The 11,933-nt window shown below is 37.0% G+C and overlaps 1 protein-coding gene across 1 annotated transcript; it reads right to left on the bottom strand.

Annotated features, from left to right (window-relative positions):
* Positions 1–956: 956 nt before the first annotated feature.
* On the bottom strand, positions 957–4,534 carry LOC122306194. The gene is made up of 4 exons (XM_043118633.1): positions 3,876–4,534; positions 1,972–3,798; positions 1,800–1,887; positions 957–1,706 (listed from the first exon to the last, which is right to left on the bottom strand). Exons 1-4 carry the CDS (start codon positions 4,532–4,534, stop codon positions 957–959), a joined length of 3,324 nt encoding a protein of 1,107 aa, XP_042974567.1.
* Between the last annotated feature and the right edge of the window lie 7,399 nt (positions 4,535–11,933).

Genomic DNA, 11,933 nt, shown 5'->3' with positions numbered 1-11,933 from the left:
AATGTAACTAATCCCTTCTGCGTTGTATCACATTCATTAACTCAATGCTTGGGAGTATGATTCATATCATTTAGCTACCCCAACATATCCTCTGCCAATATTGCTAACTACTGGGACAAAGTTGGGCTATATTAAGGAGAATTGAAATACATGTATGTTAATTTACCTGTAACACCCATACCAGTAGGTAAAATCCCTTCTTTTAATAGGGACATTTTAGGTGATATAACATCTTCCAAAATATACTCATGCACACTGCCACTACACACTACTTGACGACAACCTTATATCAACTAAATATCCTGGGCAGAAAACTAAACAGTTTTCTGTACATGAAATATACTGTTACATAAGTACCATAATTAGACTACAGATTCCTTATAGTTCAATATCAGGTACGTCATAAACAGGCAGATCATTACAAAACCAACCAAATGCATCAGCACATAATATGCAAATTAGTGTAACATGAGCATTTAATATATCACAAAAGTCAGCCTTAAATGCATATTGTAAACTAACTGAATAACAAAATGACCTCACATGCTGAACCACATTATCATTTGTCTACTCCCTTGACACATGCATTGTTGAAGTGTGGAGATGGAAGGGCACAAGTAGGTAACCTCACGCATTGTCTGCAAGGATAATCATTTACACCAAGTCAGGCCACAAATACTTTCACTAAGTTAATATATACATGTTTGGTTTTTATGGAAATACTTAATATTTAACATAATAAGAAAGTTGAATATGTGATAAGGTACTGCTTTAATCAACTGAAATACATGTTTGGTCGAGTTAAACTCTCTGAACTCTTTAACTTAATGAAAGCAATCAGATGTTAAGTGACCAACCACATTCACAAGAATTATATAGAATATAATTCTTTCCACAAGTGCATGTTGTTTATAACTGGAAATCAAGTGTCATATTTAGTACCATCATTATCCCCGTCATCTATGTTCTCCATCCAAAAAATCTCTGTTTTGCACGTCATCATTATCAGTGTCCTCATCATCACCTACTGGGGATAATTGTGATCTAGATATGGTTGATGGATCAACTGGTAATTGCTCTTCCCCGACCCGGGTCAATGGATTGAGAAATCCATCATTTTCATCAACAGGACCATAGTTCCTAACATCAGTGTCACTATCGTCTTCTACGTCAACAGTGGAGGAATCATCATCATCATCATCATGGAATTCTGATGATTTATGCCCAATATTGTAAACATTCCTAGTTGATATCTTGTGTACTGCATGCCAACTTCCCCCCAAAGTTGGGTCCTTAATGTAAAACACTTGCAATGCTTGGGAGGCTAGGGCGAAAGGCTCATCTTTATACCATTGCCTCGAAGTATTGACACTTGTGAAATGATCCCCAACTTGTATCCCTCTTCTCTTGTCGCCAATGTCCCACCAATCACATTTGAACAAGAAGCACTTACGCCAACCCATGTAGCGTAATTCTATGACCTCCGTCAACTGGCCGTAGTAGTCAACAGGGTTACCTTGATGGTTGCCATAAACAACAACCCCACTGTTTTGGGTGAGTCGACGTGTTTCGAGCTTCTTCGAGTGAAACCGAATTCCATTCATGATACAGCCATGGTATGATGCGACCAGTGGATCTGGTCCACATGCTAATGCATATATGTCATCTGTCACCTCAGGAGGAGTCATTGCATGCAACTCCGCAATCTACATTGAAATTAGACAAATGACTTCAGAATCATGTTCAAGCTCCTTTTCCATTAAAGGGTATTGTTTATATTTAAATAAGGGAAATCTTACGCGTGCTCTGAACCATGATGGGAATTGACTTTGGTGCCTATGCTCGAAGTTACTCAAGCCCTCTTCCTTCATCTTGTTATAATGGTCACTACAAAAACCAGAATCGACATTAAGTTATAAACTTACGATAAAAGACAATTCCAAGTTAATAACATCACGAGGGTGCACTTACTCTATATAGTGCTCAATCTCCGGGCAATTATTAAGCACGTACCACTCAGCCTTGGACAACATGGTATCAGGCAATACCATTATTTTTGCCCCACCTAATGGGTGAACCTTTTGGGAGAAAACAGATAAACTTGGCTGTTGGGAGCATAAACCAACATCAATGTTCCTTTCCTCTCGGTTATGTCTAGTCTCAATATCATTAAGATACATAGAGCAAAATGTCAAGCACTCTACGTGAACATATGCTTCAGCAATGGATCCTTCTGGACGAGCTCTATTGCGAACGTACCTCTTGAACTTACCCATATACCTCTCAAAGGGGTACATCCACCTATACTGAACAGGTCTTGCTAGCAACGCTTCGTCTGGTAGATGAATAGCAAGATGCACCATGATATCGAAAAACGCAGGTGGCAATATCATTTCCAGTTTGCAGAGAATGATGGGGATATTTGTTTGAAGCCGTTCCAACACTGTTTTATCTAGTGTTCGAGAACATAATTCTTTGAAAAACAAGCACAACTCTATTAGGGCTCGACGCACATTAGCAAGTAGGAACCCACCAATTACAACCGGCAACAAGTATTGCATGAATATATGACAATCATGGCTCTTCATTCCCAATATTTTCCCGTCACTAATGTTGACACACCGGGCAATATTTGAGGCAAAACCATCAGGGAATTTGACGTCTGCCAACCGAGCACAAAGACTCATTCGCTCAGTTGCATTTAACACGTAACATGCACACTGCATAGAAGTACGTTCACCATCATGTTGTAGATGTAACTCTTTCCTTAGTCCAAGATGTTCCAAATCCCTACGCGCATTGGCAGTGTCCTTACTTTTGCCATCAATATTTATCAAAGTTCCCAACACATTATCACAAATGTTTTTCTCAATGTGCATGACGTCCAAGTTATGTCTTAATCCCAAGTCTAACCAGTATGGAAGCTCAAAGAAGATGCTTCTTTTTGTCCAATTAAGTTCATTGGGCAAACATTTCCTCTTCTTTGAAGTAGATTTACCAAACTGCACATCTGAGACCTCATTTAATTGTTCCAATAAAGCATGTCCTGTGATCAATTTAGGTTGGAGACGGTTTTCCTCCTTACCATTAAAAGCATTTTTTTTCTGTCTCCAACTATGATCTACCTCCAACCAACGACGATGGCCCATATAACAGTGTTTTCGACCATGAACCAACCACAATGAATCTGTTTCAGCATTACAAGTAGGGCAGGCCATCTTACCCTTTGTGCTCCAGCCGGAGAGATTAGCATATGCAGGGAAGTCATTAATAGTCCAGAGCAATGTCGCCCTCATTACAAAGAATTCTCGTTTGTATGCATCATATGTACGAACTCTCTCTTCCCATAATTCTATCAACTCATCTATTAGTGGACGCATGAACACGTCAATATCATTTCCCAGTGCCTTTGGTCCAGGGATTAACAAAGACATCATCAAGTACGGATCCTTCATGCATAACCAAGGAGGCAAGTTGTAAGGCACAAGTAGCACCGGCCAAATACTATACGGCTTGCTCATGTTATTGAATGGGTTGAACCCATCACTCGCTAAACCAAGTCTGACATTACGAGGATCTTCAGCAAATGAGGCATGCTTCCTATCAAAGTCTTTCCAGACTTGTGAATCTGTCGGATGTCTCATGTGGGTGGTATCATCAACACGCTCTGTTTTATGCCACCTCATGACTTGGGCAGTCTTCTTTGACACAAACAATCGTTGCAACCGCGGCTTCAAAGGGAAATATCGGAGGACTTTTTTGGGTAACCTATGTTGGGTAGATGTGCTTGAGGCCCACCTAGATGCATTACATTTAGGGCACTCATCCTTGTCAGCATTCTCTTTCCAAAATAAGGCACAATCATTTGGACATACATGTATCTTTTTGTAACTAAAGCCCAAACCACGTTGTAATTGGCGAGCCTCGTTATATGAGGCAGGGAAATGTGCTTGAGGAAATGCAGCTTGATAACCATGTCAAACGACTTCACAGTCCAACCACCAATGGTCTTTATATGAAGCAACTTGACTATGAATGATAGCTTTGAGAACTTAGAACAATTTGGATAGAGTGGCATTTTGGCATCATCTAGCAACTCATCGAAGTTAGGGGGTATTGGAGTATGAGCGGTGTGTCCTTGGGGAACTCGGTCTGCTTCACCTTCTGGACTAGAGGAATTGTCCATGAAGGATCCAACACGGATGTAATCTAACATCTCGTCGACATCATCAATGTAGTCATTGTAGGAATAGTCATCAATACCCTCTTCATCCGACGATGTGGTGTATTGCAAAGTTTCCTCCTCGCCATGGAATATCCATTCCGTATAAGATGTATCTATCCCAACAATGAACAAATGATCCTCAACCATAGAGATAGGATGGAAAGATCGATTTCGGCATCGCCTACATGGACACCTAATGCAGTCTCTCCCCAGTGCATGGGCCTTCGCCATATCTATGAATTTTTTTACGCCCTCAGCATATTCGTTGGAACGCATCCTATCTTCAATATGCATCCAAGCCCTATCCATCTGGTAACGACACAAGAAATTGTACAAGTTCAGAAGGATATGAAAGAATTTTTGGTAGACTAGAGAAAGTAGGAATGATTATAATGGTTTGGGGGAGGGAAAACTCTTTCATCTCAGAAAGAGTGGCAGAAGTTAGATGCTGACTATTCAGATCACATGAAAGCCTCATATAGTTTAGTTGATGAGGTCCAATTGAATTTACCTAAGAGAATTGGTTCAGGTAAACTCAGGCTAATGAATATAGGTTTGCTTCTATGGTCATTTATTCACGGTCTAAGTTGGACAGTTTTTTAAAATTGTGTGATCACATTAGCTAGGAAGTTCTATGGTGTTAAGGTAGCTAACGTGCTTACTTTTGGGCCGTCCAAATGTTTTTTTCCAATTTACATTTGAAGGTAGCACACAGAATGTCTACCATACAAAAACATTTAATTGCGAGAGTTTGAGGAACCATATGAACTGAAATACACATTAATTTCTGGTATAAAAAGATGGTGAACGGCTTATTGCTTCCACTCAGTTCCAAGAATTGGCCCTCTAAGCTATTGGGTTTGCGAAAAATGTTTTTACTGGCTTTTTTGTATACATAGATGTATTTATTGTTGTTATGACAGACTTGCATGCAGAAAATCAGAATTTCTGTAAGGTATGACTTGTATTGTTAAACTTATGTATGAATAATCCCAATTAGAGTATAGTGGTAATCAATTGTTGTTGTAAGGGAGAGCAGGTATTTGATATAAATAGATTTCATATACAATGATCAGTTTATTGTACCAACATGTCATAATAGTATCAAATACATCATTCGAATTAAAAATGGTTAGTGTAATTGTTCAAATGGAAAAAATTAATAAAAAACTATATTAAGGGAAAATAATAACATTACACAACATTATTGTTTTGTCTAATCCAATGTGGAGTGATGAATAGGGAGGTATTAACATTTTAATTGAAAACATGTATCTATCAACAAAATTCTGAAGATGGCTTTGAATAAACCCCATAATTAGTATGATATCATGTGAGTATATAGAGACTGAAAATTCTGAGAGCCATTCTTGGGAAACTTACACATAACTGGTGTTCTGATTAATAAAAGTATCAGAAATCTGATTATTTAAAAAGATAACCAGATTTTTTTATATAGGCAAAATAGAGAGGTGGTTATTACATTCTACCAATGGAAGGCATCATCCCCCTCATTTCCAAACCACATACCTGAATATGTAATAAACACACGCCGATGGATTAATATATGGGGGATACATTATTAATTTAATCTAATGTCCAGAATCAGTCCATTATATGATTAAGACAAGACTGTTAAAGCAGAGAGAGGTCTGTATCACAAAACTAAATTTCGTTGATAATTTATTAACCTTGACACCAGTCATTTTGACATTGGATTGGGTACCAATTGAAAAAGCAACTTCAGTACTGCTCTTTCCATGCATCAAGGTTAATAAGTACTACAAGGTCAACATCCTGGTTTGTGGCAAATAATTGTGGCATTTAACCTATTTATTTGGAAACATCCAAACATGCTCAGTCATTTGCCATATCCTATCAATAAAATACTTGATAATTTGGGGTTGCTATCATCTAGATTGGTGGTTTTTATATGGGAGTGTGGCTATCATCTATCACCCATGAACGGCTATGAGCACAAAAACTCAAGAAATCTGATGATTTCTAGCACTAACAGGGCAGATCTCCCTGTCCTAAGATATATAATCATGTAATTCCAAGTGTAAAACATTCATAAGCCTGATTCACATACCAAATAGCCTAAAGGGATAAACAATCGATCACATAAAAACTATCTGTCCTGCGTGATGCCACAAAACCACCAATCCAATTCAATTAAAGAAGCTGCAAGTGGGATTTTCACAATACGAAAAGTGCACAAAAATCGTACTAGGCCTCAAGAACCAGAGATACACAAGCATAGAAATCTCTTCCTATAGGCGATAGAATTACCAGGGGAGAGAGAGAGAGGGAAATTTGAGAAGAGAAATTAACAATAGGCAAATGTTCTTAAGAGAGAGATTAACCTTTTTCCGTAGCTATTCAGCAATCAATAGCCAAACCGTGAGTTGCGGCAACCATTCTACAGTGAGGTTCCACGGGGTGGCGAAACGAGAAACCACCACTGGCATATTTGGTGAGATTATGCGGTGTTGAACGGGTCAATTTGGGCTAGGGATCTCTTGGGCGCAGATTTAAGAGAGAGATGGAGATTTATTCCAGAAATTGCAGCAAAAACAAAGCAGGTGTGATTCTCTTGCCCGTTTGTGTCCTCAACTGGCGGTAGTGATTCTCTCCGGGGCCGTGAAAAGAGAAATTTCAGCCAGATTATCCCTCAGATTATCCGGTGTTGAAGGGCACGATTTGGGCGTTAGGGTTCTCTCGGGCGCAGGTTGAAGGCAATGTATTCTGGTGTGTTTAGTTTATATTGTTATCGGCAAAAATTAAAATAGAGTAGAGGTAACAACGGCAAACTTATTAACACGAACACTATCTCCTCGCTTTAATAGGTTAAAGGCCATGACTTTTCATCCGTCGCACGTTTTTTGGTGATAAACGTCAAAACTTATTGCAACGGAAGGGATTTGTCCCATTATCTAGTATTTCCCACAAGCGTTAGTCACGGAAAATAAAATCATCAGAAAAAATGCTTTTTCTTGTAGTGAGTGACCTTGGAGCTTTTTAACCAACAGAGGTGTTGTGGCCTGCTCGTTGGAATGATGACATGAGATAAATGTATTCTATATACACATATCAGTCCAGGTTAAATCTCTAAAAAAACACTCCACTAAATATTTAAAACAGTTATATATGAGAAACTCAATTTCAATTGTTGGAATCATACCACGAATGAGGAATACTTGCAAGCAGATTAATAGATCAGAGGTACTCTTTACAAATGCGTTGAAGGGTACTAATCACATAGCAACCTATAACTATCGGGTACCAGAGGCAAAACAAAGTCAATTAAATACAACCTAGCAAGATGTGGGTGTAGTTGTACACATGAATGAAAGCATATATCAAACCACAAATGAAAACATTGCACTCAAAGGTTACAATGATGATGTGAATGGAGCATGAAAAAAATCAAATTTTCTCATAATTTATATATTGTCAATTACAAAGTGATCGGAAATGGTAGGAAATTTTTTCCAATGATGGTTCAGACTCTGTTTTTCATTTGGGGATAGTAAATGAAAATTTGGCATCAAGAATGGATTCCAGGAAAACTTATTTTACAGAAAAGTAGCAAAACCATTGGCAAATCTAGGCAAATTTAACACAAAATTGGAAGACGAACAGGGGACACGAACTCACATAACAAGAAATTGTTACCTAGATTTGCCCTAGAAGCCGAGTCATGGACAGTCTATTGAATGATTTTCGGGCATATGTTTTGCTTAATGTCTGACCGGTGCAAAACTGCAAGTGCACAGTATCGTAGTTTGATAGTAAAGTAATAAGAAGAGTATCGTCCTCAAGGATTGATACCTTACTCTTGCCAAATACCAAAATTATATTAATCTCAATTTTATCTAGAGGAATCGCTAAGATTTTTGTAGTTGCAAATAAAACTAGATCAACTCAAAGAGAAATAAGCAAAGACAATAAAATTGACGTTCAAAGATCAAATTCAATGGGGAAGAAAACTTCTAGGAAATCGATTTCACCTAATTCTTCACTATGCTTTTCTCATCCAGCTAATTTAACTTAAACCTCTTTTGTCTATTAGCAAATCTCTAATTCATCCAAAAGCCTCTTTCGATAGTCAATTGGAATTGACTCTTGGTTATCAATTCACACAAGAATATGCAAATTCAATAATCAAGAACGCAATAAGATCAACAATTTAATGACTACATAGGTTCATATAAGTCTTTCGATCTCTATACTTACCTATGCTGAAATATCCAATATCTACCCTATGATTCCCTCTTTCGATAGCAAATCACAAGATTACTTATCATCTAATCAATGGCCAGTTAATTAGAAGCAATAAATTCAGAATAAATCAGATAAACAAAGAGAGAATTGCATTAAATTAGCATAGACAATCAAACATAGTTCGGAAATAGATTACATCGTTTTCCTAGAAATGAAGAAAATTAGCTCATGCTAGAAATGGAATTCAACATAAACGAATTCACCATAATTGTTCTGAGAAGATGGGAAGAAAAGAAACACTGAAAAATCCTCCTTGCAGCCTCAACTCGTCGTCAAAAGCTCAAGGGAATGATTCAACGCTTTTCTCTCGTCCGTGCTCGTGTATGATTCCAACGTACGTGCAATAATTAGAATTTCCTCTCCAAAAATAGATGATTTGAATCCCTCTAGCTATGTTTTTCTCTCCCAAGAAGTGTTCTCCAGTCAAAACTCGCGGCCCTAGAGTGAAAAATTGCTTTTATATGGTCTCACGGCGGAAAACCTAAAATCTGTCAAAATACGATGTTCGCTCTAGCGGGGTGTCGAGCGCGCGTCGAGCGTTCGACTCTGCCTGATTTCGCTCGAGCGGCCAATGTCTCCGCTCAAGCGATCTTTGGTTTCCAGCAACTCGCTCGAGCTCCCTGTCGAGCGGCAGTCGAGCGTTTGAATCTGCCTGAATTCGCTCGAGCGGCCAAAAGCCTTCGCTCGGGCGAACTTGTGAATTCTGCAATATGAAATTTTGCAAGTCATCACCTCCACTACAGCCTCACTAGTGAGACTCAGCAACTGGATGAGAGGCCGGGAACATCTAGTTTGGCCTCAGGTGGTTCGATTAAACCATCAAATAAGGGGGCTTGAGTAGGGCAACTGGATGTCGATAGAAATCGATCCGGGAGGAGTTGTCAGATGGAAGGATTTATGGAGAAAATAGATGGTTGCCGTGAGTAGCCAGCGGTGAAGTTGGTGGTGGCCGGACGATAGGCTAGGGCATATTCAAGTTTGCTGGACTTTGGCTTTCGCGGGAGTGAAATGCTTTCCGCGGGAGATAAAGAGGCAGAGGAGAGAGAGTAGACAAAAAGGCATGAAATGATTTTGTGGCAGAATTTTTTCGCCGCAGAAAACAAATTTCTCGCCGTAATAACATATTTCTAATATTATTTATTGAGACAATTTAAAAAATGCCGGAATTAGAAAGTTATTCTGATACATTGTTAACATGCCAGAAATGGGATGTCAGTAGAGGAAAAACACTACTATTTCCAGCATAATTTTTGTCATTGGAAAAAATTTTGGCTGGAAAAGCCACTTTTTGTTGTAGTGATGCTGCTCATGCTTTGTTCTACTGTTCAGGTGTGAGAAATGTTTGGGTGGATTTTTGTTCTAACTTGGAAATGAATGATCTTTTTTGTCTTTTTGGGATTTGGCTAACTTGGCTAGAGATAGAGGTTTTGATGATCTGGTGTCCATATTTATTGTAATTGCATGGGGGCTTTGGTATAGAAGGAATACTTTTATTTATGAGTATGTTTCTTTGCAAACTAATGATGTAGTAAATAATGCTCTTTCTATACAGCTGAAATATAAACAGGTGCAAATTTTTGATAGGCCTAATAAGCAGATTAATAAAGTGGTGAGTTGGAATCCTCCTCCTCTAGGATACTTGAAATTGAATGTTGATGGAGTTACATTTTGTGAATATAATTCTGCTGGGGTAGGGTGATTTTAAGATATCATAATGGTAATGTTGTTGTAGCTTGTAGTAAGGTTGAGAAGGAAGTCTATGCTGCTGAATTTATTAAGGGTACTGCATTGTTAAGAGGTTTATAGCTATGTGCTCAATGGGGTGTTCCAAAAATTTTGTAGAAACTAATTGTTTGATACTTGTAAAGGCATTGAATGATCATGCAGAGTTTCTAACAGATTTTGACTTTCTTCTACAAGATATTCAACGGCTGTTGGGAGGTTTTCAAGAAGCAAGAATTATGCCTGTTAATCGGCTCAGAAATATGGTTGCTTTATCAATTGGCTAGAAATGCATGTGAGGTCGACGATATTGTGATGTGGTGGGATTCTTGTCATTCATTTTTATGTCAAGCTATTTGGCTTGATAAACTCTCTATTTGTAAGGATATATTCTTTTTTCTATGAATGCATGAAGTTATGGTTATCAATATATATATATAAATAAGTGAAAATTAGCATCTATATTCGCACTTTATTAAAACAAAAACTTTTCTTGCTTTTATCAAGATATTTCTTTAAATTAATGAATTAAAAAAATATAATTGAAAAAATGCTGATATATATCATGGGCATGAACATAAAAATAAATGTTTTATAAAGAAATTTCATAAAATTAAAACTCACAAATTAATGTATTAATTAAATATAACACATTACGTCTATTTTACAGAAGAGAACAATTATAATTAAATGTATTTTATCAAGTCACATTAATATTTTAATTTTATGAAAGGAAAATGTCGGGAAAATGAAGTCGTGTACCCTATTTTATAGGAAAACACAAAGAAGTGCACTTCACGGTGCACATGGCATCAACCTTTATGAAATGTATATGTGAACTAAAGTTACTTAGCGTTTCTCAACCAGCAATTTGATTCAACCACTTAATAATTTAATAAATGTATTTACAACCGTAATTGTGTAAGTGCGTTCAATTCTTTTAAAAAATTAAACAAATTAGGAATCTATATTAATGGTGAAACCACTCATAGCAATGACGTGTTTGTATAATTTATTAGTTGAAAAGTACAGTTTCCGGAAGTCGGGGCCTTAAAATTAGTTGAAAGAGGTTGAAATGAATTAGAAAGATGAGCATAATGGCCGACGGAATTTCATCCCATAATAGTGGGAACTGCCGAAGTTTGAAATCCTATAAAAAGTGTAGTCTATTTAGGACTAATTCCGTGCCGTTATTCATGCCCCCCAACAAATTAAATATCATTTATATGCTTTGCCCCCGCAAATAACGGAAAGAAAAATCGGCGAGTACATCGAACTCTATAATTTACTTATTAATTACTACTACATGCCACCAATATACAAATAATTAAATTCAAAATTTAAAAATTATATGTACAGTCATTTTAATATTATTAGTTACGTTAATTTTTTTAATATAAAATAATTATTTTGATTAATCACATCAATGAAATGTACAAAGAATACATAAAAGTAACTATATGTAGCATAACTCAATTAATTTTATCTTTGTTAATTGACTTACCCCATTTGAATTCAGAAAACATTTCATCTATTCTCATATAAAATCATCTGATATCATCTCTAAATCCAAATCAACCCTTAAACTTTTAGGAATAGATCTGATAATTATTCACATGGTATTAAAGTAGATGTTTTGATTTCAAATCTCGATTTTATAATCTTTTAATTTTAGAATAAGTGGTGATTTTAAAGTCCC

The sequence above is a fragment of the Carya illinoinensis genome, chromosome 4, assembly GCF_018687715.1.
Source record: "Carya illinoinensis cultivar Pawnee chromosome 4, C.illinoinensisPawnee_v1, whole genome shotgun sequence".
NCBI classification, from domain to species: Eukaryota; Viridiplantae; Streptophyta; class Magnoliopsida; order Fagales; family Juglandaceae; genus Carya; species Carya illinoinensis.
Note: the sequence above shows the minus strand (reverse complement) of the source record. Positions and strands in the feature narration are given on the sequence as shown.